The sequence below is a fragment of the Mustela nigripes genome, chromosome 4, assembly GCF_022355385.1.
Source record: "Mustela nigripes isolate SB6536 chromosome 4, MUSNIG.SB6536, whole genome shotgun sequence".
NCBI classification, from domain to species: Eukaryota; Metazoa; Chordata; class Mammalia; order Carnivora; family Mustelidae; genus Mustela; species Mustela nigripes.
The window spans coordinates 90,131,538-90,155,162 of record NC_081560.1 but is presented as its reverse complement, the minus strand read 5'-3'; the positions used below and the strand labels follow the sequence as shown (position 1 = coordinate 90,155,162).

The 23,625-nt window shown below is 43.9% G+C and overlaps 1 protein-coding gene across 20 annotated transcripts in view; it reads left to right on the top strand.

The window, feature by feature from the left end:
- NRCAM (neuronal cell adhesion molecule) overlaps positions 1-23,625 on the top strand; it is a 266,933-nt gene that overhangs the window by 211,356 nt on the left and 31,952 nt on the right. For 13 of the 20 annotated variants that reach the window (XM_059397053.1, XM_059397062.1, XM_059397056.1 and 10 more), the window contains 11 exons: positions 784-968; positions 2,370-2,501; positions 8,849-8,992; positions 11,440-11,551; positions 13,067-13,233; positions 13,326-13,473; positions 15,471-15,595; positions 16,046-16,075; positions 17,629-17,730; positions 21,796-21,993; positions 22,093-22,163. In XM_059397053.1, coding sequence (XP_059253036.1) covers positions 784-968; positions 2,370-2,501; positions 8,849-8,992; positions 11,440-11,551; positions 13,067-13,233; positions 13,326-13,473; positions 15,471-15,595; positions 16,046-16,075; positions 17,629-17,730; positions 21,796-21,993; positions 22,093-22,163 — 1,414 coding nt within the window. The remainder of the gene's footprint in view (positions 1-783; positions 969-2,369; positions 2,502-8,848; positions 8,993-11,439; positions 11,552-13,066; positions 13,234-13,325; positions 13,474-15,470; positions 15,596-16,045; positions 16,076-17,628; positions 17,731-21,795; positions 21,994-22,092; positions 22,164-23,625) is intronic. The other 7 variants (XM_059397071.1, XM_059397068.1, XM_059397067.1 and 4 more) reach the window with 1 other exon arrangement.

Below are 23,625 nucleotides of genomic sequence, written 5' to 3'. Positions count from 1 at the left end.
CATTTTAGAAGGTATTTCATCAAAGAAATATGTTCAATTATTTCTATTCAGCTACACAAACCAGAAGCAATTCTATAATCAACCAATTAACCCCGTTTGAATTTCTAAGGACAAATATTGTGATCTTTCTGAGGTTCTTAGGCCATTTTTTTTTTTTTTTTTTTTTTTTTTTTTTTCTTCCCAACATACAACTCAATGCTTGGTCCAGAATTCAGTGCTTAGTAAATATTTGTGTCCAGTGAAGTTTTATTTTACTCTCATGAATATCTTCTAAAGTCACTAGATCAAAATTCTTCCATTTGTTAGGGAAATGTGTGCAAAAGTTCATGGGCACAAATTCGTATATCAGCATTTTCTCTGCATTTTTAATTCTAGCTGATTTAAAAGATAAACTCAATATCATTAATTTCATAGTAAGCCTTTTGATTGACATATTCGTTTATGTAAAATTTTCTAGGTGTGCCTCACTGATCAGAACTTTGAAGACAATAATGAGGTCCCTTTAGCAAAGTCACCTAGGCTAGCCTGCTCATTGTGTCAGGGAAGTCCAAGGTCACGGTGTGCCATGTATTAACATGGCACTGCCTTTGTGATGGTGCTGGCTGACAGACTTCAATACAGGGATCTGAGCATTATTTATAAAAGTGTGAGGCTAGTTACAATGTCTTTCTGTTCTTCAGGATCTTTAGACAAAGAAGTTGTTACCAACTTGCAGAAGATTCACCCTCAAAAGCAGCAAGGTGAACTTCTTTTTTTAATAATATCATTTATTTATCTTATCAGGCCTACCCCAATTATTTATTGGATAAAAGAAGATGGAACCCTGCCCATCAACCGGACATTTTATAAGAACTTCAAGAAAACTCTGCAAATCATTCAGGTTTCAGAAGCTGACTCTGGAAATTACCAGTGTATAGCCAAAAACCCACTGGGAGCTATCTATCATACCATTTCTGTCACAGTTAAAGGTATACAGTTGTTTCAAATGCATGGCTCTTGCTCTCACGAGAAGTTGTAAATCTTCAATTAAATATGCCTTTGATTTAAACTTCAATTAATAACAAATGTAAATTTGTATCAACAGTCCTGACCCCTTGGATCTTTTCTCATTGCTCTTTAGAACGCATCTAAATCAGGTCAAAAATTCTCTCCCTCAAACCTTCCTCATAGAATTCCAATGAATAATTGTAAGAAAAAGGAGGGAAACTGGAAATCACCATGAGCATCCCACAGTTATAACTCCTGCAGGCAAGAGCCAGTGAGGAAAGATAGATGAAGGTTTAAGGAGAAACAGAGGATCCACTTAGCCTCAAAGTACTTCTCATACACACATACACAGCCCCCAAAATTAATTATGGAAGCAGGTTTAACATATTTTCACAAAGTCTTCACCTTTTCTCTGGGAAGGAGAGGGAGCTGAATTTCCTTACCCTTGGGTGTGGGCTGGACTGGGTGACTCACTTCTAGGGAATAGACTATGGAAAGCAGGTAAATAGCAACTTTACAGAGAAACCTGGCGGATATCACCTTACCATATGTTCAAGGTTAGCATAAGCAGTCGTAAGTCATGTTGGTATCGTGTATCCCCCAGCATGATGCAGTAAGAGGGATCCATCACCCAAAACCTCAGTGTAATCATGAGAAGACACCAGACAAACCCAAGTTGAACGACAGTCTATGAAATAACAGATAAGTACTCTTTAAAAGTGTCAAGGTCATGAAAGATAGGAAAGACCAAGAAACTGTCAGATTGGAGGAAACAAGTAAGGAGACAAGACAAGTAAAGACAATGTGGTAGCCAGGAGATGGTCCTGGGACAGAAAGAAGGCATGGGTAGAAAAAGATGTAGTTTAGCTAATCATATTGTACCACTGTTAATTTCTTGTGTTGATAACTGTACCATGGTTATGTAAGGGAACATTGGAGAGAGCTGGCTGAGGGCCTCATGGGAATTCTCCATACTGACTCCACAACTTCTCAAAAATGCGAAGTTTCTTAACTTCCTTCCCAGTTTTATAATTATGTGTATTCTACAGGGCTCAGAATTTAAATTCATGTTCCTTAGCCTATGTGTACTGTAAGTCGTTCTATAACCTTAGTCAAATCTGTTACCTTTTTAACGTCTGATTAATTTAATGTAAAATGAGATGGTCTTTATATCAAAAGGCTCTAGAAACAGTCTTTTGAAAGTCTGAAGTGTTCTTTGAGGCATCACTTACAATACTATTTACTTTTTTAAAAATGAGGCTAACACATGTTTTGCTAAATATTTATTTTGATATTAAAACAGTTCAGTATACTAAATTTGCTAGAATGCTTGTATGATTCAAATGTTTGTGGGGGTTTTTCTCTTCCTTTCTTTCATAAAGCGGCTCCGTACTGGATCATGGCACCTCAAAACCTTGTGCTGTCCCCAGGAGAGGACGGGAGGCTGATCTGTAGAGCTAATGGCAACCCCAAGCCCAGAATTAGCTGGTTATCGAATGGAGTCCCAATAGAAAGTAAGTTGTCTTGACAGGCTCTGTGGTTGCAACCTATTTTCCAAGCATAGCTGCGTCTCAACAGGGAACAAATGGAATAAAATCACTGGTGGTGAGGAAGGAAGCCATGTGTGAGCTAAAAAGAGGCACCGAATTACCTTCGAATGTTTATTTTATTACCTCTCAATATTCCTGATGATAGAATAGTTTGTGTCCTTAAATGTGATGGTGTGTGTTGACTAGGACTTGGTGATATTTCCGGTCTTTTTACATGGATCCTAGGAAAAATGACAGGGTCAGAAAGAAACATTCCTGGAGAGTTCAGATCTTCTCCGTTCCAAATGTCAAGTGTTTTGTGGAAATGTCACAGGAGTCGGAGGAGACATGTTGGGGAGGCTAGGTATAGAGCCAGTGGCTGTGACGGGAATAAGAGACACGGCTGTGGTCATTTAAAGAGTTTTCATTCCTAAGCACAGTCCAGATGTCCCCAAGTTCTCTGGTCTTCAGAGGTCACCATCCCTTTTTTTTTTTTTTTTAAGATTTTATTTATTTATTTGACAGAGAAATAGAAAGCACAAGTAGGCAGAATGGCAGGCAGAGGGAGAGGGAGAAGCAGGCTCCCCACTAAGCAGAAAGCCCGATGCAGGGCTCTATCGGAGGACCCTGGGATCATGACCTGAGCCAAAGGCAGATGCTTAACTAACTGAGCCACCCTGCTGCCCTCACCATCCCATTTAATATCCACAGAAGAAGGTAGCCTCTGACCATGATTGTATTGCAGGACCCTTGGTCTTTGATTAGTTTTCCCTCCCCAGGTACGCCAAGCTCACCTTGAGCAGTACTGACCCAGGCCCAGCTGCTGTGGGCCACCTCTTCGGCCGCCTTCTCTGGACCACTCACGGCTCTCTCTCTCCCAGCCAGCTTCTCCAGCCTGCCACCACGCTGCCCAGAACAGCCCCCGAGGTGTGGCCACAGGCCCGTCCATTAATCTTCTAAATCACAGCAAAGCCCAGCTTTACAAAACCTGTTTAAGGCTTGAGGACAGTGGAAGGCTTAAGGATTATGGCAAAGAAAAACAAACTTAAAACCAGATAGTGCCCCTCCCTGCTTTCAGATTCCTAAGAAAGAGAACCCACCAGCTCTCTTTCCCCCACCTCACCCCCCACCTGCTGCTGCCTGCAGGAGACTCTGCCCATTTTCTCCTTCTTGGAGTTCACACCTTCTCTTAAACCCAGAGAGAGAAAATTGGCTTTTGTTTAAAACCTAGACTCGGGCTCACCCTCCAGCCGGTAACATAATAATTAGCAAAGGGATTCTTGACTCACCATATAGACAGACTTCAGGTTGGCAAAGTAGAGCAGCTTTGCTCCTCGTTGCCCCCAAGCCAGAATCAAAAATGGATTCTAATTCTACATAACTGAAAGCTCCTTTAATCCGACTTATCTGAAATAGTCTTCACCCTAAAATGGATCTGAGAAGTGCTGGCAGATTTCAGTGGCTCGGTCCCTGTGTCTCACCATCTGGGTCTCGCAATGGCAGGTCTAGACCAAGGAAGAGCTCCCTGTTCTATGAATTTTATTAGGAGTTTGTTTGTGTCACACTGTACAATAGTCATCTAAAACAGGCAGCCTGTGTCTACTGTAAAAGGAAATTACGTTCCTGGGAGAATACAGATTGCAAAGAGGCCAGCAATTGGAGCTTGGGTAATTCTGCTCCCAATTTTAACCATGATTGAGATCAGGAAGAAGTGCAGAGAGTACCCAGTGGTTGTGCATTGGGAAGCTGTTGCCATGAGTGGAAACAGAGAAAAGAGGATACAGCCCAGACCTAAAGAAGTTTTATGGTGCACTGTCTGATTTTCCCAGGAACGCATTCAGAATGGCAGGAAAGGGTCTGCGCCCTTTAGGGAGGGTTAACCTGGCACCTGAGATCTGGCCTCCATGGGACTGACAAGTGGGAGGGGCCGCCCATCTCATCCCCCAGTGGAGAAAACCCGGGAGCCAGGGAAGGTTGAAAAAGATAAACCGCTGGGGCTCCATGGCCAGAACTTGGTCCAGTCCGAAGTAGGGGAAATTGAGACCAAGTTGGGTCAGCGACACAAGTAGACTCGGAGATGAGATAATGAGCTGATCTCCCGTTTTGATCTGCTCAGCTTGTGATCCAACCAAACCAGGCATGGGCGGTGCCTCCCAGGGAGCCTTGTTGCTCCAGCTCTGTGAAGGGCTCTGAAGTGCACTCATGGACACTCCCCTTTAAATAAAATATCTGGGGGCGGAACCAGCTGGGAACAGCCTGCCTGGGAGAGGTGGTGCGCAGGACGGTGGTCCTGGGATACAAGTTAGGCCCTTCCCCCGTAACCCCAAATCATCTGATTAGGTCCTGAGCAGAAAGTTAGAACAAAATCTCCCAAACCGGGTTCCAAATTTGTTCATACACCAAGGTGATGTGCAGCATCTGCGAGTGGTGGCTTCCTCTGCATCTGGTGGCCTGCTCAGAGTTCATGTGTTCGTGTGGGGGGATCTCTTTGCTCACAGGTGATGGGCTTTGGCAGCTGGTGGGGACCGTCAGGGCTCTCTGCACAGTGTTCTGCAGACCCTGGGCTACAGACTCTAGGAGTGGGCCCTGTGCCCCACCCCTACCCCCAGCAGCTGATCTATCTACAGACTCTGCTGAGCCTTGATTAGCTAAGTTCAAAGTGAAGCCTCCCTCCCCCCACCTCATACTGACCTCCCCCGCTCCAACCTAAGGAGGAAATGTGGAAGAAAACGGTCAAAAAATCAGTAGCAGTTTGAAGAGCTTTGCACCTCTCCCCTTTCCATCCTATTTGATAATTAGCCTGTGAATCTGGAGACCTTGAAATCGAATTGCCTTTGAGGTTTGGGGACCACTCTAGGCACGGGAGATGGGCTTGTTTCTCTTCTGTGGCTTGTTGAGCCGTGGACTCCACAGATGCCTCCAGCGGTGATGGAGCACTGGGGCTGGGGGAGGCAGAGAGGCAGGCTAGGCGAGGGACAGCACAGTCGCCGCAGGATGTGGTGGATGGAATTGGCATGGCAAGGGTTCCTAACCTTCCGGGGGGCCTTGTGTAGGCCCCAGAAGTTAGCTGGGAGCACCAGCTTCATGGACACCACACCTTTTCCTAAGAAGCTGCAGAAACCTTGAGAGGCAGCTACTGAGGGTGAGGGTCAGGAACAGCCACTTTTCTGCAGCCAGGAGGATGGCGGCACAGTCCAGAACATTCCTGATTCCACCAAGGTATCTCCCTTCTGCCTTTTCTCCAAAGCAGAGGGCTCCATGGGCATCCCCTTATGAGGGATAGAATAAGTAGACAAAGGAGATTCATCTCTGCACCCAGAGATGTGTTCTACATCATGGCCAAACGTCCAGATTTCAAGGAGATGTTTATAAAATGGACTGTCTCAGAAAATCTGAGCGTTCTTCTCATGTTGTACCACTGTGTGCTCTGGTCTCTGGCTTTTCTTCTCCGCACAGCAACACTTTCTAGTTACTCCATTGCACCCCGACCCCCAAATCCATTGCACAAAGTTCTTTGGAAATAAAATGATGTGATAAATATAAAATTATTTTTTAAATGCATCGTGCTCTATACAACCTAAGTGGCACTCTTTATTACTCTCATTATCTGAATGTTGGAAGCACTTCCAGGTCTGGCCAGGTGTGTCAGGACAGTTAGAATAGAAGAATGTCTTGCTGGAAGGCTCTTGCCCCAGTTCTGAACCTTACCTTTGGAGCTTCAAATTGGATGTGATGATTCCATTCTCAGGTTTCTTTCTCTGTTGTTCATTTACAGCAAACGGAGTTGCTATTCCCAGAAGCAATCATTATTCCTTTGGATACCTGGGGCTGGGTTGCTGGTCAGTCACTCCTACCCAGCAGCCAGCACACAGAATTGAGGGACTTCCAGTAGCTCTGCACTAGTAATTTTCGTCTTTGTCCACACCCGGCTGAGCTGCCGTATGTCACTGTGGGTGCTTGGGTTTGTTTGTTTTTCTTTAGTGAAAGCGCTTAAGGAAAATGTAGCCCCAGCCCCCATGGAGAAATATTAGCTTATTCACTATTCTTACCTAAAGAGTTTATTTTTTTCCTAAACACCTTGCCAAGAAATAAATATTTGAAGATTTCTCCATTAAGCAGCAATAAGACAGACACAGTCTGATGCCCTTTCGGTAACGAATAACATTAAAAAGAGTTGATGGCAAAGAAAAATGCAAGGGTGGGCTACCTAAAAGCTCCTTAGGATGGTGTATGTTGTGATTCATGACTCCCACTGAGGGAAATTGTCCTACTGGCCTCATTCGTAGAGCTGGTCTTAAAGTTCATGGTGATGTATTTTTATTGTAGTTAAATATAAAAACACGTAACACAAAATATACCATGTTGCTCATTTTTGAGTGTATAGTTCAGCAGTGTAAGTATATTCACACTGCAGTTGAGTAGATCCCCAGAACTTTCTCATCGTACAAACCCAGAGCTCTCTACCCATTACACCACGCGTGGGGTGTGACTTCTAAGAGCTCCATGTACTCACGGAATGTGCGGAGCTGTCCTCACACCCCCAGAGACTCAGGCTCGCGCTCTGCCCAGGTGTTGCCCTCTCTTCCTCCACTGTTCGCGTGTCTGCGGAGGTGCAGTCAGAATTCTGGGCACCGAGAGTCCTTCAAAGCGACCCAGCAACGATGGCCCAAGTGCTGGGTCCCAAACTGCTGAGAGTAACTGACAGAGAATAGAGATTCTGGAAACCCTGCTCTTTTCCATCAGCCTTGCTTGGATGGACATCACTGAGAGTGGGTGAGTCAGACAGGCCCAGGGATACTAGACTTGGGGTCTGGGACAAGGAATGTGGGTGGCTCCCCAGTATACCATACTCTTGGGGTACCTGGCCATCTGCCGCAGCTGTGGTTCACTTCCCAGGCCAGTGAGACATCTCTGTCCTCCGCTGTCATGCACGGATGGAATCTTTACCCTGTTAAAGGAATCAGAACTTGTATTTGTTTTCTGGTTGGAGGCATTCTGAAACATTTCGAGTCCCAGACAGCAGAGATGAGCTAAGAAGCCGAGCCAAAGGATCCGGGCATTCCCCTACCACTAGACGAACTAACTGGAGTGTCTAAGGCGATGTTAGAAATTAGCTATTGATTCGATTGGAGCGTGGGACAGCCACATACAGAACTGTCGGACAGTAAATTAATGCGGTTTTAAGCACTAACTCTGTTCCTTGTTCCAGCAACCCGAGAAAACGGGACTACTAAGACAAGGCTGAATAACTATAGTTTGGTTTACCGTTAGGTCTTCAAGGGAGTTAATTAGCCACAGAAGAACCAAATATTTGAGATTTGCAAGGGATAAAGGCGTCTCCATGCAGTGATAACTATGTCTTAGATGTACCTCCCTTTCCTGGCATCAAAGAGACAAGTACGATGTTTGGAATGGAAGCAAAGCCTTCTTAAGTGGGTCAAGTTGCAAGCGGAGATTTGAGGGAAAGGGTGCGATTACGGCGTGTTGATTTTGAGCCTCGTGCTGAGGCAGATACCTCTCTCGGCCCTCTGAGTGTGCTTTTAAAGCAAGGTGAGGTCACAGCCTGTGGTTTAGCACTCACAGACGGGAATTCATTTCCAGGAACTCAGCACTTCCACGCCACCGGGCGTGACCTGGACTAAATTCTCACACGTTGCTCACCCTGTTCCTTTCCACTTTGGTAAGGATCAGTCCTGGTCCTGACCTTTTTTTTTTTTTTTTTTTTTTTTAATGTACTTGAGCGATTTAGCGGAAAAATACATAATTTCATGTGATTTGTTTCTGCCTCAGCCTCAAGAATTTCTGATACAGAAAAATGAATAGTTAAACATTTGATGATTGGCCCCCTAGATGTCTTTATGTACTTATTTATCTGTATTTATTTATCTATTTATTTCAAAAAGAAGCTCATTAAGGACACAGGTTCAGTTGGGCTAAAGGGTTTCTCTATTTTGGACTAGCGTTTGCTGTCTCCCTTGAGAATTAACTCCCCTCCTCGTGAAGAACCACGGTTTCATTGTGAACAGGCAACACTTACCCAAATGTGTACTTCTGTTTTCACCTAACTTGTGCTTTTTCCCCTGGACCTCTCGAAATAATACTCAGTTTTACAGAATCAGTCCACTTAGGACTGAATGAATATCGAGCATAATGTGCTGAGAAGTGATAACCAAAGTCAGAGGAGGGAAAACAGGGATTTCTGCCTCGGTTCTCAGTCTCCTCCTTCTTAGTACATATACCTCAATCGGCATGTATTTCTGTTCTACTTACTAGCGTTAAGACCTCACACAGAGAAGAATAAACAGATGCCTTATATTTTTGCACCCAAACAGTTGCTCCTGATGACCCCAGCAGAAACATAGACGGCGATACCATTATCTTTTCAAATGTTCAAGAAAGATCAAGTGCCGTGTACCAGTGCAACGCCTCTAATGAATATGGATATTTACTGGCGAATGCATTTGTAAATGTGCTGGGTAAGCTCTCCCTTTATTAAAGATATGGCAGGTTCGGTTAGTGACTGCTGCTGTTCTCAGCAAAAACGTAGCAAGCCTCTACTGTGTGCGACGCACAGAGGCCTGGATGCCGCATGGGGTGTAAGAAGATGGGTAAGACACAGACCTTACCCTAAAGGGTATGGTACTCTGGCCTTCCTGCTCTTTCGGAATGCAACTTTCATAGTGGCCAATTGTTCACTGTAGATGTAATCAAATAGACTGCTCGGTCCACATAGGGTTAGGCTAATTGTTAAGCCCTCAAAAGGAAAGTAACATTAATCTGCTATTAGTAACTGAATGTTTCTGCTATTCCATCCTGAAAAACTGGTAAGTTCAACAATGTCATTCTGAGTTTTAGAAAATAAATCATTAGTCATGATGTTTGGCCTTTATCCTTGTCACATATGTAAATTTATTTATTAATTCTTTTTTAAAAAAGATTTTATTTATTTATTTGACAGGGAGAGATGCAGCAAGAGAGGGAACACAAGCAGGGGGAGTGGGAGAGGGAGAAGCAGGCTCCCCGCCTAGCAGGGAGCCTAATGCGGGACTTGATCCCAGGACCCTGGGACCATGACCTGAGCTGAAGGCAGATGCTTGACAGACTGAGCCACCCAGGCGCCTCTATTTATTAATTCTTAATAATACATTTAGAATACTATGGTAGACTCAAGCATCTTCTGAAACGTTTGGTTTTTTGTTTTGGTTTTTTGAGTGTCGTTGACACACAATGTTATGCTAGTTTCAGGTGTACAGCTTAGTGATCTGACAAGTGCACACGTGACACTTGTTTTCACCACACGTGTAACTGCTGGCTGTCCTGATAGGACACGACTCCAGTGTCCTTGACTGTGTTCCTGGTACCCTGCTCTATTCCCGGGACTTAGCCATTCCATAACCGGAGGTCTGTCTTTCTCACTCCCTGTCAACCATTTGCCCAACTCCTGAACCCGGTCTCCTCTGGCAACCATCATTATTTAGAGTTCCGATCCTGCTTTTTGTTTGTTTATTTATTTATTTATTTATTTTTTAGATTCCACTTACGGGATATGAGTGGAATCACATGGGTTTTGTCTTTCTCCGTCTGACCAATTTCACTTATCATAATACTATCCAGTTCATCCGGGTTACCTGAAATGGAGCAGTCTCATCCTTTTTAAGGCTGTGTAGTGTCTCTCTCTCTCTCTCATACACACACACACACACACACACACACACCTTCCTTATTCATTTGTCTATCTATGGACACTGAGGTTACTTCCTTGTCCTGGTGATTATAAAAAATGCTGCAGTGAACACAGGGTTGTATCTGTCTCTTTGAGTTAGTGTTTTTGTTTCCGTGGGTAAATACCCCATAGTGGAATTATTGGGTCAGATGACATTTCCATTTTTAATTTTTTGAGGAAACTCCATGCTGTTTTCCACCGTGGCTGCACCAGTTTACATCTCCACCATCAGGGCACGAGGGTTCCTTTTCCTCTACGTCCTCGCCAACACCTGTTGTTTCTTGTCTTCTTGATTTTGCCCATTCTCAGAGGCGTGAGGCGATATCTCGTTGTAGTTTTGATTTGCATTTCCCTGATGATGAGTGATGCAGACCCTTCCTTGTGTCTCTTGGCCATCTATAGGTCTTTGGAGAAATGTTTATTCAGGTCCTCTGTGTGAAATGGTTCGTTTATGTCAACATTCCATTTCTCATACTGGACAAAACCACCAAAACATCAAATGTATTAAAATCGTATGTGAGACTTGTTTTCGTGGTGCCGGGGAATTAAATGCCAACTCTTTACGTGTAGCAGACTCCCTTTCAAATGAAATCATAGTCGGGAAGCCAACCAGTCCTTGGCATGTTTCCTTCATGCTCAAAATGGAGGTCAGTGACTCCCACGCCTAGCTGAGCACACTTCCCGTGTTGCTAGGGTTTGGGGAGGCAGTTCTGATTTCTGGTTCTGTGTTTCGGGTGTCCGCACACTACTGTTTTCTGCCAGCTGTGTGCTTGTCACCACTCTTACCCCCCACCCCCCTCATAACCCCGGGATGAGGATGGGCCCATCACTTAACAAAGATGTACTCGGCCATTATTTTTGTGCCAGACCCTGACCTAGTTAGTTTCTGGGAAGAAAATAATAAAAGTCCCCTTCCCTGCCTGCAAGGGACTCACAGGGTAGTAGGACATCTAGATAAATAAATCACTAAAACCGCATGCCTGAGCAAAATGAGATGTGGGGTATGAGACAGAAGGAGAAAACTTGAATTTCTCCAGCCTGTTGGCTGGTGGTGTCATACCTGACAGAGAACATGGGGGAGAGACCTATGCGTTATGCGGAATGTAAACTTGAATGGCCTTCGAATGTAGTAAAATACAGGGTGGGCCTAAATGTTGGTTTTATTTTAACATTTACTTCACGTTTTTCAACTTTTTTTAGCTGAGCCACCACGAATCCTTACATCTGCAAATACACTCTATCAGGTCATCACAGACAGGCCTGCTTTACTAGACTGTGCCTTCTTTGGGTCCCCTCTGCCGACCGTTGAGTGGTAAGCCACAGCTCTGTTTGTCTTTAATACTTACATTTGCTAAAGCCTTCAATTTCTCCAACAGAGCAGTTTCCATCGTACTATTATGATTAAATTCACTCATAGCGATGTATTCACTCCTCGCTCGGTGCTGAATAGTTCTCCACCTACAAGGTATGCAGCCGCACGCCTTGTCAGGCACGGTGCAGGGCGGCGGGGGGCGGGCGGCATGGGAAAAAGTATGTTTTTTGAAAATTTAAGGGATACGGCCAAGCTCGCTCATGTCTTTTCAGTCCTCCCATCAAACCATCCCCGCTCGGGACTGAGGTGCTTGCTTAGTTTAGCCTGAGCTGGGAGGCACAAGGCGAGGACGGGCAGCAGCTCGGAAGGAAGGAGCGAAAGAAAATTAGAACATTCAGTTCCTGGTGGTCCATCAGGGACCAGACCTGGAGCCGGGCTCATGTGAGCACCAAACCAGGTGTGGGATTAAGGACAGTCTCCCCAGGTCTCCACTTCAGGGGCAGAGAGGAGAAGCGTGGTGGTTGGGCAGCTGGTGTCCTAGTGAGGTCGCAAGGTTCCCCTTTAGGTCGACTTTGCCGGACGGTTTTATCCATCCCCACCTTCTATCGGACAGTAACCAGGAAGCTGAGCGGACGCATACTTGACGTACATGCGTGGTTGGTTTTCTCCCCTGAATATTTTCCGATTCATATGAATCAAAAATCTCTTTAGAATTCAAATCAAACATCTTCGTATCGAGTTGGCTTTAGAACTGTGGCCTGCAGAGGGACTAAGAATATGTCCCAAGGGGAAGAAAAAGGCCGAAAAGATCTTTTTGCCTATTTTATCACCCATGTGGAGATAGAATGGGTAATAATGTATGTATTAAATATGAATATAATACAGAAAATTATAAGTGAAGTCTTTCATATTGTCATCCTAATGCTTCAAGCACCATTTCCTTTTTTTAAATTTTTTAAAAGAATTTTTTAATTAACTTATAATGTGTTATTTGCTTCAGGGGTACAGGTCTGTGAATCATCAGGCTGACACACTTCACAGCACTCACCATAGCACATACCCTCCCCAATGTCCATCACCCAGCCACCCTATCTCTACCTCCCCACCCCCAGCCCCCAGCAACCCTCAGTTTGCTTCCTGAGATTAAGAGTCTCTTATGGTTTGTCTCCCTCCCTGGTCCCATCTTGTTTTATCCTCCCCCCATCCCCCACGACCCCCCACCCTGCCTCTCAAATTCCTCCTATCAGAGAGATCATATGATAATTCTCTTTCTCTGATTGACTTATTTCATCAAGCACCATTTCTCATGAAATGTCCCAGTTTTACCTCCTGCCTTCCATGGATCCCACTGACTTACAGGCATCCAATCCGGGAGATCTTTTGCAGATTCTAACGTCTCTGAGCTTGATACTATAACACAAATGACCGTGTGTTGATCTCCAATGTGGCAATCTATGTCTGACTTCAAATTATGATTTTTTTCCTATTCCCATTGTGATAATTTCTGTAATGAAGGTTCAAGGGAGCTAAAGGTAGTGCCCTTCGTGAAGATATTTATGTTTTGCATGAAAATGGCACTTTGGAAATTCCTGTGGCCCAAAAGGACAGTACGGGAACGTACACATGTGTTGCAAGGAATAAATTAGGAATGGCAAAGAATGAAGTTCACTTAGAAATCAAAGGTAAGGTGGAGGTGATGAAGTTCTTTCAGGTATGACGTGACATTGAGCAAATTCCTCAACTTTGGCAATGGATAACAATAGCTAAATTTCAGATGCAACAAGGATCATTAAACAGCCGGAATATGCAGTTGTGCAAAGAGGGGGCACGGTGTCCTTCGAATGCAAGGTGAAACACGATCACACCTTAATCCCCACCATCACGTGGCTGAAGGACAGTGGTGAGCTGCCCAATGACGGAAGGTATTTGAAGACCATTACTTTTTTTTTTTTTTTAAGATTTTATTTATTTATTTGACACAGAAAGAGAGAGACAATGAGAGACGGAACACAAGCAGGGGCAGTGGGAGAGGGAGAAGCAGGCTTCCCGCTGAGCAGGGAGCCTGATGCAGGGCTCGATCCCAGGACCTTGGGATATGACCTGAGCCAAAGGCAGACGCTTAACAACTGAGCCACCTAGGCTCCCCTTGAAGATCATTTCCTTCCTTTCTCCTCTCTGCCTCTTTGAGCTGCTCAGAACTAACGGTTTATTGTAGAGTGACTTTTTGGTGGTGTTTTTAAAGTTTGTGAAATCTGGTCTCCCCCCCCCCCACAAAAGTGCATTTTCTCCCAAAATGTGCAGACCTAAAAAGGTATCGAGTTATTGAAATCAGACCCTGAGAATGTTTGTCTATCTTTGTGTGCTGGGCTCCTATGTAATTCAGGATGGGAAAAAAAACCTTTCAGGCCTTGGATGACTTCCATTGTTTTCTACCTTGTACAGTGAAGTCTCGACAGATGTTTTCATTACCATTCTACAAATAAGCAGAAATGCGATCGCTTTAATCAGCAGAGTGCACCTAAGTCCTTGTCGGTATTTTAAAGGACACTGGTTTTCATTCAAATAGGGAATTTTCTTTTGATCACTTGAAGCCAGTGGAAAGGGGGCGGGGGAACAGGTAAAAATTTAAAAGAGCATAGACATGTTGCGGTCCTTGAACTTGGAATGGAAGAAAAGACTGGGTGAAGCCTCAGTTTGAAGGAATAGGTATGGAGCTGACTACAGGAAGCTTAACGGTCACGGAGGCTACCAGCATGGCCTCCTAGTGGAAGGAATGCCCTGTGCTGGTGGAAATGGCCCCTGTGGTTTGCTTGCAAGTGTGCCTAAGCAGTGCATGTAGCTTAACCACCCCTAAACAAAACAAAACAAAACAAAGCAAAATCAACTATGTGACCTTCTCCTCTATACCGAGGACTTCCATCTAATTCTATGCTTCCCACTGGCCAGGCTTTTTTTTTTTTTAAGATTTTATTTATTTACTTGAGGGAGAACAGGAGAGCGCACAAGCAGAGGGAGAGGGAACAGCAAGGGGGGAGAAGAAGCAGGCTCCCCGCTGAGCAGGGGGCAGAATGTGGACCCTGAGATCATGACCTGAGCTGAAGGTAGATGCTTAACTGACTGAGCCACCCAGGCGCCCCCCCCCCCCCCCAGCTGACCAGTTTTATTTGTAGCATCAGAGCTGGTGACGATGAAAAGGAAATAGGAAGAAATGACTATGGAGTGAAGGTGGCTAAAGCTTTAACTTGGAAATACCCTGCAAAGACTGTGAATGATTTACGCATCCTCATTAAAATCATGCACGAATCCTATTTACATGGATTTTTGACCTACTGAGTAATTTCTCATGCTGGCGAGTGACCCCCTAGAGAACTCTCCGTGGTGCTTGCCAACCTAACTCATCCTGTTGCTTGTGATAAAGTCGATAATATTCTTTGCATTCACTTTCTCCCATGAGAGATTATGCATGCGGCCAAAATGACACAAAATTTCCACAGTCAGTGATAAATTATTTTAAAATAAACGCTTTGTTAGAAATGGAGCTGGATGAGTGCTGTTCAGATGTTTCGTAGCAGCAGAAGCCACAGGAAAGCCTACTGGTGAGGGTGACTACAGCTTCCCCCAACCCCCTCTCTGGTGCCCCTCTGGTCTTCAGGAAAGAGCGTAACCTTCCGAGGGCATGCTTGAAATGACTTGACATCCCTTCTAACCCAAGCTTCTAGTCCATTCTAATTGTCTTCCAGCTTTCATCATGATCGAAGTGAGACGTATTTTTTGGATTTCTGCTCTAATGAGCCACAAATGTTTGTCCTCTCTCTCTCTGTTTCGAATTCACAGAGTTTCTTTCATGCCAGGAAAGCAAGCATCCGTCACCTGTGGTCGGGTGTCCGTTTCAGCTGCTCTGAACCTGTTCTCTTGACAGGTTCACTGTGGACAAAGACCACTTGGTGGTGGCTGATGTATGGGACAACGATGGTGGGACCTACACGTGTGTGGCCAACACAACTCTCGACAACGTTTCTGCCAGTGCCGTGCTGAGCGTTGTTGGTAAGAATGCAAACGCACCCAGCCCCCTGGCTGCCTTGTGTTAGGTCGGAAAGAAAACTGTCCAGAGTAAATGTTTGCTTGTTACAGTTCCACAGTTCTGCAGGGGAGTTAAATACCTGCATTTTTCTTCTTTGTGAGATGCCTTTGAGGCAGTCATTTCAGTGTCAATATACTATTATAGCAGCGCTGGAATAAAATGATGGCTGTGCGTAATAGTGATTTTTTTTTATAAGAAAATCGGGAGAAATAGTGTACTTTGATTTAAGATTGAAGGATTCCCCCAACCCCCACCACATTGTTACTGCATGTTTATCAATGCCGTGTCCCACAACTAAGCTTACAGCTTGGTTTTAGAATCTTAATCACAGTCGGTCTTTGTCTTCTTGTGCTATCTTATATCTTTCCATGACTAATTTTGATTAAAATCCTTTATATTAATGTCCTTTCTAGCTCCTACTCCAACTCCAGCTCCTACTTACGGTAAACTAATATGAGTCTTCTTTCTCTTTTCTGTCAAACATGTTCACATGTGCAAAAAGAAAAAAAATTTAATTCTTCCCTTTTCTCTACCACATCACTGATTGTGTTGCCTTAAGGATGAGGGCTCTGTCCAGCATTCGGTTCTGTTGCTCATTTACTGCCATAAATCATTTCTTCATTAGAGCTCGGGAATGTTTCACTGAATGCAATACCACTCATTGCTAAATATTTCATGTGTTATTATAAAGTCATTTCAATCGATAAAAGTCCTCTTTGGTATAATTTCCTTGTATAGCATCGTGCTTTTTCAAAAGCTGTCCTCCACGGTTTCCAGAATTTTAAAAAAAAAAAAATCTCAAAGATCATTCCACAGAGTAGTTTTTAATTTTAGTCTATTAAAAGTTGTCTTGGAAACATAAACGTTTGGGGATTCCATTTTCCATAAATTAACATAGGAAAACAATGGATGTTTAGAACATGTGGCCTTTGTATTAGAGATAAACAACTCATTGCATTAAAAAAACATAAATCACTAAAGGAAGGCACTTCCAGGTTGTGTGATTTTTCTGAGCCTGGAAAATAAATCAGAAATTATTTCCAGAACTCTTTTTGACTAAAGAACCCTCATCTTTATTCAGCTTGTAAGTACAAAAATTAAAATTAATTTTATGGCATAAAACTCAGCTGGATTTTACATGGCATCATTAGTCAGGATATAGAAGAGCTGTCCCTTGGTAGACATTCACTCTTTCTTTACTGATAGGGAAGAAGTGCCCGTATTTTCATATGGGCTCTAGTTCCCTAAGAGCCACAATCACTCCCAAGAGCAAGGTCAGAAAAGAGTCCAGAGGGAAATGTTAACTCTCTGGATCTCAGACGTACCATTAGAAGAGGCAGACATGCTCCTGGGACACCTTTGTCCCAACAGGTGTCTGTCCCCTAGTGTCCTCTGAGAATAAACATGCCATGTCCCCATGTGCCCTTTCGACTGTTGTACTGATCATCTGCATGAGGTGTGCATGCTGAGGGCTACTCAGTCTTAGAATTCTCCCAAAAATAGAAGTGTTCTCCAGGAGCTCCAAAATCTGTAATTGCATGCACGCATTTCAGAAAGAACGAAGTCTTCTTGAGCAGTATGTTATATTTGCCTGTATCGGTCTTCTGGCATTTCCTATTCTCTGTCTCTCATTTATTAGAATTAAAGCTTCAGTATTATTTCTTCTGTCTGTGCTCCTTCATGTCTATGAGAAGACACATTGAGGGTGCTGGTGAACCATGTGTGCCCACCTCACTGGTTTTGGTCACAAGGGATTTGGTTTCATTTGAAAAAGGAACAAGCAGAACTCATTGATATTTTGTCTTGGGTGTGCTCATGTGTCCCCAGCAACCTCAGTGTCTCCCGTTTCATTTCAGATGCATGCTCATTGCCCATTAAAAGTGTGCTGTGTCTTTAAGATGCTCCCCCCCCGCCCCCCCCCCCCCCTGTGAAGAGTATCATTAGGAAGTATCATAAGGATGGATGGTTAACTGTGGTATGTGTGTTCCATCTACAGATGTCCCAAATCCTCCCTTTGATTTAGAATTGACAGATCAACTCGACAAAAGTGTTCAGCTGTCGTGGACGCCAGGCAACGACAACAACAGCCCTATCACAAGTACGTCATAGCCTTGTCTTGGTCACTGATAAATTTCAGGACCATTTCCGAAGCACTTTATCACATGCAATTGAAAGTCCTTACAGAGAGATTTTCTGGCATTCTGTTTCATTACTAACAACAAAAACGTTGATCTATCGCAGTCTTCTCTTCGGAGCCTGAGTTATTCCCAGTTACAGCCTCTGGGATAGGACACCACTTAGTTGCCAAAGATGTTAACTAAGCAAATACACTTGCATTTTCTGTATGCGATCCGTCAGAATCACCTTAAATCTCCACCATAGTTGAATGACTCATTGTGAGCTGTTTGTTTTGCCCATTAATGCGGGAGGAACTGGCACCATTCTGCCAGCATGTATGTTAAGAAACTGAGATTTGGTGACTAAAGTGATTTTGCGGACCCACAATTAGTCACAGAGGCTGGATGTGGACAGTAGGTATGTTACCTTCCAGGGTGGGCCTCTTTCCTCCCATCAACCCCTGTGAAAAGAGGCACATTCCACAGTTTCCGCTCCTGGCCATCAGGACGCTAGCCTAGGGAGCAGAGTCGGGGGAGGGAGGCCACTGTAAGGATGCTGGAAGAGCTCCATAAAATTAGACTCCCGAGGTGCTTAGGTGTTTGAAAACTAAACAGCTACTTGAGAGAGTATCACATGCCCGTAATATATTATGAGCTCATTCCTGTGCTGCAAGGAAGCTACATTCCTTTCTGACCTCAGATTACTCCAAAGAGATATGTGTGTTGGTTTTCTGCACCCACAGGCAAAGCAGAATACTTCCACTGAAAATTCAACAAAAACCTCCTCTCCATCTTCTGTTATTAAGAGGTGTTCTTTCCTCAACTGCGTTTTCAGTCCTTGATCAGAACCCTCATTCATTCGTGCTGAATCTTCCAGTCAATTCAATATAATAGCCAGATTTAGCTGGTTAGGACATGTCGAGACTCGTTGTACCTATACTAAAATGATACCATTAGATTGCAAAGCATTTCTACTCATTCATTCATTCATTCAACAGATATTTATAGAATGCCTATTATGTAGCAGGCGTTGTTCTAAAACAAAACAGTCAAAACTCTCTGCCCATATGGAGCTTATATTTGAGCTGAGGCCACAAATAAAATAAAATTAATAATAATATATTATGCTGTTTTCTATAATATCATTCTATGGGGGTACATATGTAAAACACTGTACACATTGTAAAAGCATATGTATGTGTAGAACACACACACACTGCTCAGGTCTCCCTTCAGAAGAGAAACCTCCACGAGGAGTGCTCACAGCAGGCTCCTTCTGCGGCACCTTTCGGAAGGATCTGCTCAGTGTGCACATGAGACCATGCTCTTCCTAAGCTCCTGCACCTACCAAGGGCTGGAGTTTAAGCTGTGCAGGCCTTGGAGGCCATTGTCAGGGTTGGAAGTCACTGGAGGGATTTAAGTAGAGGAGTGATTAATGGATCACTCTGACTATTCTATTGAAAATGATCTAGGGAGCCTGGCTGGAGCAGTCAGTTGAGTGTCAGACTCTTGGTTTTGGTTCAGGTCATGATCTCAGGGTTGTGAGATCGAGCCCCAAGTCGGGCTCTGCGCTGAGTGCAGAGTCTGCTTGACATTCTCTCTCCCCCTCCCCTCACCCCTCCCGCTCATGCGCACTCTCTCTCTCCCAAATAAGTAAGTAAATGTTTTAAAAAAAAAAATAGTCTCTAGAAGAACAAGAGGGGGAAGAGGGAGACTGGGTAGGACCACAGTTCTCTGTGAAGTATCTTAGCAAACTCACAAGGGTGAGTTTGGACATGTTTACAGTTTTTGACTTTTAAATGCTGATGTTTAAAAAACAGTCACCTCTGCCAGACGCCACATGAAATACAAGCTCAAGGCAATTTTCCGCTCCCACATGCTCTGTGGTACTGTATGGAGATGTACCCACATACAGTGGTACTGTATGGAGATGATGCCATTCCTGCAAAGCCTTTGCTATGGTAAAAAACAAGGACCACGTGAAAATCCGTGTGTGTGTGTAACAGGGAGTGGGGAACGTGGTGGCCAATCTCTTCACGAGGTTCAAGAAGCAGTGCCAAAGAGGTCGTAAGTTGGGAAGACATGAGTATTTATTAAGTTGTATGGACCTAACTACTTACATGGAAATGTTAGATATTTCTTTTGGCCTAAGGGAACCATGAAGAAAATTACTGAGACACTGAGAAAATATGGGAACTCATGAGTTGGGAGGCTTTGCAGTGATTCACACGAGAGACAGAGAACAGTGGCTTGGCATAGGGCCAACAGGGACGGAGGTACCTCACTCACCTGTGGTCAGATTTTGTGTGTTCTAAAGGTACAGCCAACAAAACTCCAGAGAGTATGAATCAAAGAGGGGCTCCAAGACAGGACTCAAGTTACTTAGCTTTGAAGCACTGCAACACAGAGCATTCTACTTTGTCTTTGTGTCTGTAATTCATATCACCGCAGATGGGCACATTATAGGCAATTAGTAAATATCTAAATACCTGGTTTTTTAAACCAGGGTAAAACAGGTACATGCCACAGATTTTTAGTAGATGCAAAAGGCATGCCCTGAAAAGTAAGTCTTCCTCCCACCTCTCTCTGCCACTTTCTCCCAGACCCCAGTGCTGTCAGTGTGTACACTCTGGGATGAGTACATGTATATTCAAACGTACAAATAGGTGTGTACATTACAGTCCATCTTTGCCCTCTTACCCAAGTGTTCCACACTGTTCTATACCCTACTTGGTTACACTGAACAATGAAGCTCAGAAACCTTTCCATTTCAGAGGCATATGGAGGAGCCCCCTTCAGTTTTTACAGCTGCAGGATATACCACTATGTGGATACACCATAATTTATGTGATCAGTGTCCTGGTGATGAACACTTACATGGCTGGCAATTAGCTTGTTTCAGCTGCAAACAGTGCTGTAATGTGCATTCTTCCTCCTGTGTCTCTGAGCGTATACATGAGCACATGTATTCGAAATACATTGGTAGGAGTTATCATTCCTCAGTCAAAGGCTATCTGAATTGATTACCATGAGATGTTCTAAATTGTCCTCTGTAGAACTTGTGTCAATTTACCCTCCCCAGAAAGAAAGTAGGAGAATGCTTGTTTCCCTGCGTAATAGTCAAAAGGTATGTTAAACTTTTGATTGCTGCCAGTCTGTTTAATGGAAAGTAGTATCTCACAATCTTTAATTTCTCCTGCTATTAAAAAAAACACAACAAACAAACAAACAAAAAACCCTGACTATCTTTTCATATATTGAAACTTTCCTAAGGATCTGGAGACCACATCTAAATAGAATTTTAGCAATGAATTTTGGAACACTGAAAAAAATAAAATAAAATAAAATTCAAAAAAATAAAAAATAAAAATAGAGTTTTAAGTAACTCAACTCAGCATTCCAGAGAAAGAGTACTAAATATTACTGAGCATGCTTAAATATTGAGGATACTATTTTTTTTTAAAGATTTTATTTATTTATTTGACAGAGAGAAATCACAAGTAGTTGGAGAGGCAGGGAGAGAGAGAGAGAGGGAAGCAGGCTCCCTGCTGAGCAGAGAGCCCGATGCGGGACTCGATCCCAGGACCCTGAGATCATGACCTAAGCCGAAGGCAGCGGCTTATTCCACTGAGCCACCCAGGCACCCCCTAAATATTGAGGATACTGATAGAACTCTCTCTCTCTGTTTTTGTTTTTTTTTTTAGATTTTATTTATTTATTTGACACAGAGAGAGATCACAAGTAGGCAGAGAGAGAGGAGGAAGCAGGCTCCCCACTGAGCAGAGAGCCCGACGCGGGGCTCAATCCCAGGACCCTGAGATCATGACCTGAGCTGAAGGCAGAGGCTTAACCCACTGAGCCACCCCGGCACCCCAATAGATACTGATAGAACTCTTAAATCAAAATGCTCTTACAGAATTTTTCTTGAAGGTGAAATAACTCATGTTTGGCCACTCTTGTTAGATCGTTGTGTTCGGTATCCTCAAACCTGCCCTTGGTGGCTGACCTCACTGTCTTGGGTTTGTGTGTGTGTGTCTCGTGGGCAGAATTTATCATCGAATATGAAGATGCAATGCACGAGGCAGGGCTGTGGCACCACCAAACCGAGGTCTCTGGAATGCAGACCACAGCCCAGCTGAAGCTGTCGCCTTACGTGAACTACTCCTTCCGAGTGATGGCCGTGAACAGCCTCGGGAGGAGCCTGCCCAGTGAGGCATCGGAACAGTATCTGACTAAAGCCGCAGGTAAAGTGGGGCTTCTGTGACAGGAAATGAAATAGAGACGTCTTCCACTGTTGCGAGAAAAGACCGAAACTTACACACATGTGGCTGCTTAACTTCCAGAACCTGATACAAATCCCACGGCTGTGGAAGGACTAGGATCTGAGCCTGATAATTTGGTGATCACCTGGAAGGTGAGCTCAGCATGAAGCCTTCAGCTTTCCACAGTGTATCTTAGATTGGGGGCGGGGCGGAGCTGTTTTTAAACACTGTGTGTATAAACACTGGGCTTCTGGGTGGCTCAGTCAGTGAAGCATCTGACTCTTGATTTCGGCCCCAGTCATGGTTTCAAGGATATGATATCAAGCCCTGCATCAGGGGCTGTTTGAGATCTCCCTCTCCCTCTGTCCTCCCCCCCCCCCCCCCCTTTGCATGCTCGCTCTCTCTCTCTCTCTGTCTCTCTCCAAACAAACAAACAAAGTCTGTATTAAAATCCCATTTCAGGGGTGCCTGGGTGGCTCAGTTGGTTAAGCAACTGCCTTCGGCTCAGGTCATGATCCTAGAGTCCCAGGATCCAGTCCCACATCAGGCTCCCTACTCAGCAGAGGGTCTGCTTCTCCCTCTGACCTCTCCCCTCGCCCCTCTCATGCTCTGTCCTCTCAGTCTATCTCTCAAATAAATAAATACAATCTTTAAATAAATAAATAAAATAAAATCCCATTTCATCCATTTTGGGGGAAAATATACATTACGTATCTTTCTTTAAGAGACGTTATTGTGTAGCAGTTAAAAGCTTGATGCTTGGAGCACAAATGAATGGGTGCAAATCCCAGCTTTGCCACTTACTGTGTGACTTTTAAGTCAGTTGCTTAACATCACCATTATGTATCTGTGTGATGGGACTAGTCATAGAACCAATCTCACACAATTAAAGGAATTAATACATATAAAGCCCCTAGAACAGTGCCTAGCACATAAATTAACAAATGCTAGCTGGTATTATCATAATTTTAAAGAACCTTCTAGAAGACATGTACCAAGTTATACCAAGTAGTCAACTTCTTTTGTTGCTTCTGCTTCTGCTTCTCTCTCTCTCTTTCTCTTTTTCTGGTTTATCCGTATTTTCTGGATTTGGAAAAGTAACATATATTCTCTTTTGCAATTTTAAAACTTATTTTAAGAAACCTATGCATGAGCATTTATATGCATACATACTTGTACACGTTTAGATACATACAGATGTGTAAAACAGGATAGACTGACAAGCCAACTTTTTTTAAGATTTTATTTTTAAGTGATCTCTACTAGACCCACTGTGGGGCTTGAACCTACAACACAGAGATCAAAAGTAGCAAAGTAGCACGCTCCTTCAAAGGAGCCAGCCAGGTGCCCGACAAGCCAACTTCTTCTCCTCCTCCTCCTCCTCCTCCTCCTCCTCCTCCTCCTCCTCCTCCTCCTTCTTCTTCTTCTCCTTCTCCTTCTCCTTCTCCTTCTCCTTCTCCTTCTCCTTCTTCTTCTTCTTCTTCTTCTTCTTCTTCTTCTTCTGCTTCTTCTTCTGCTTCTTCTTCTTCTTCTTCTTCTTCTCCTTCTCCTCCTTCTTCTTCTTCTTCTTCTTCTTCTTCTTCTTCTTCTTCTTCTTCTTCTTCTTCTTCTTCT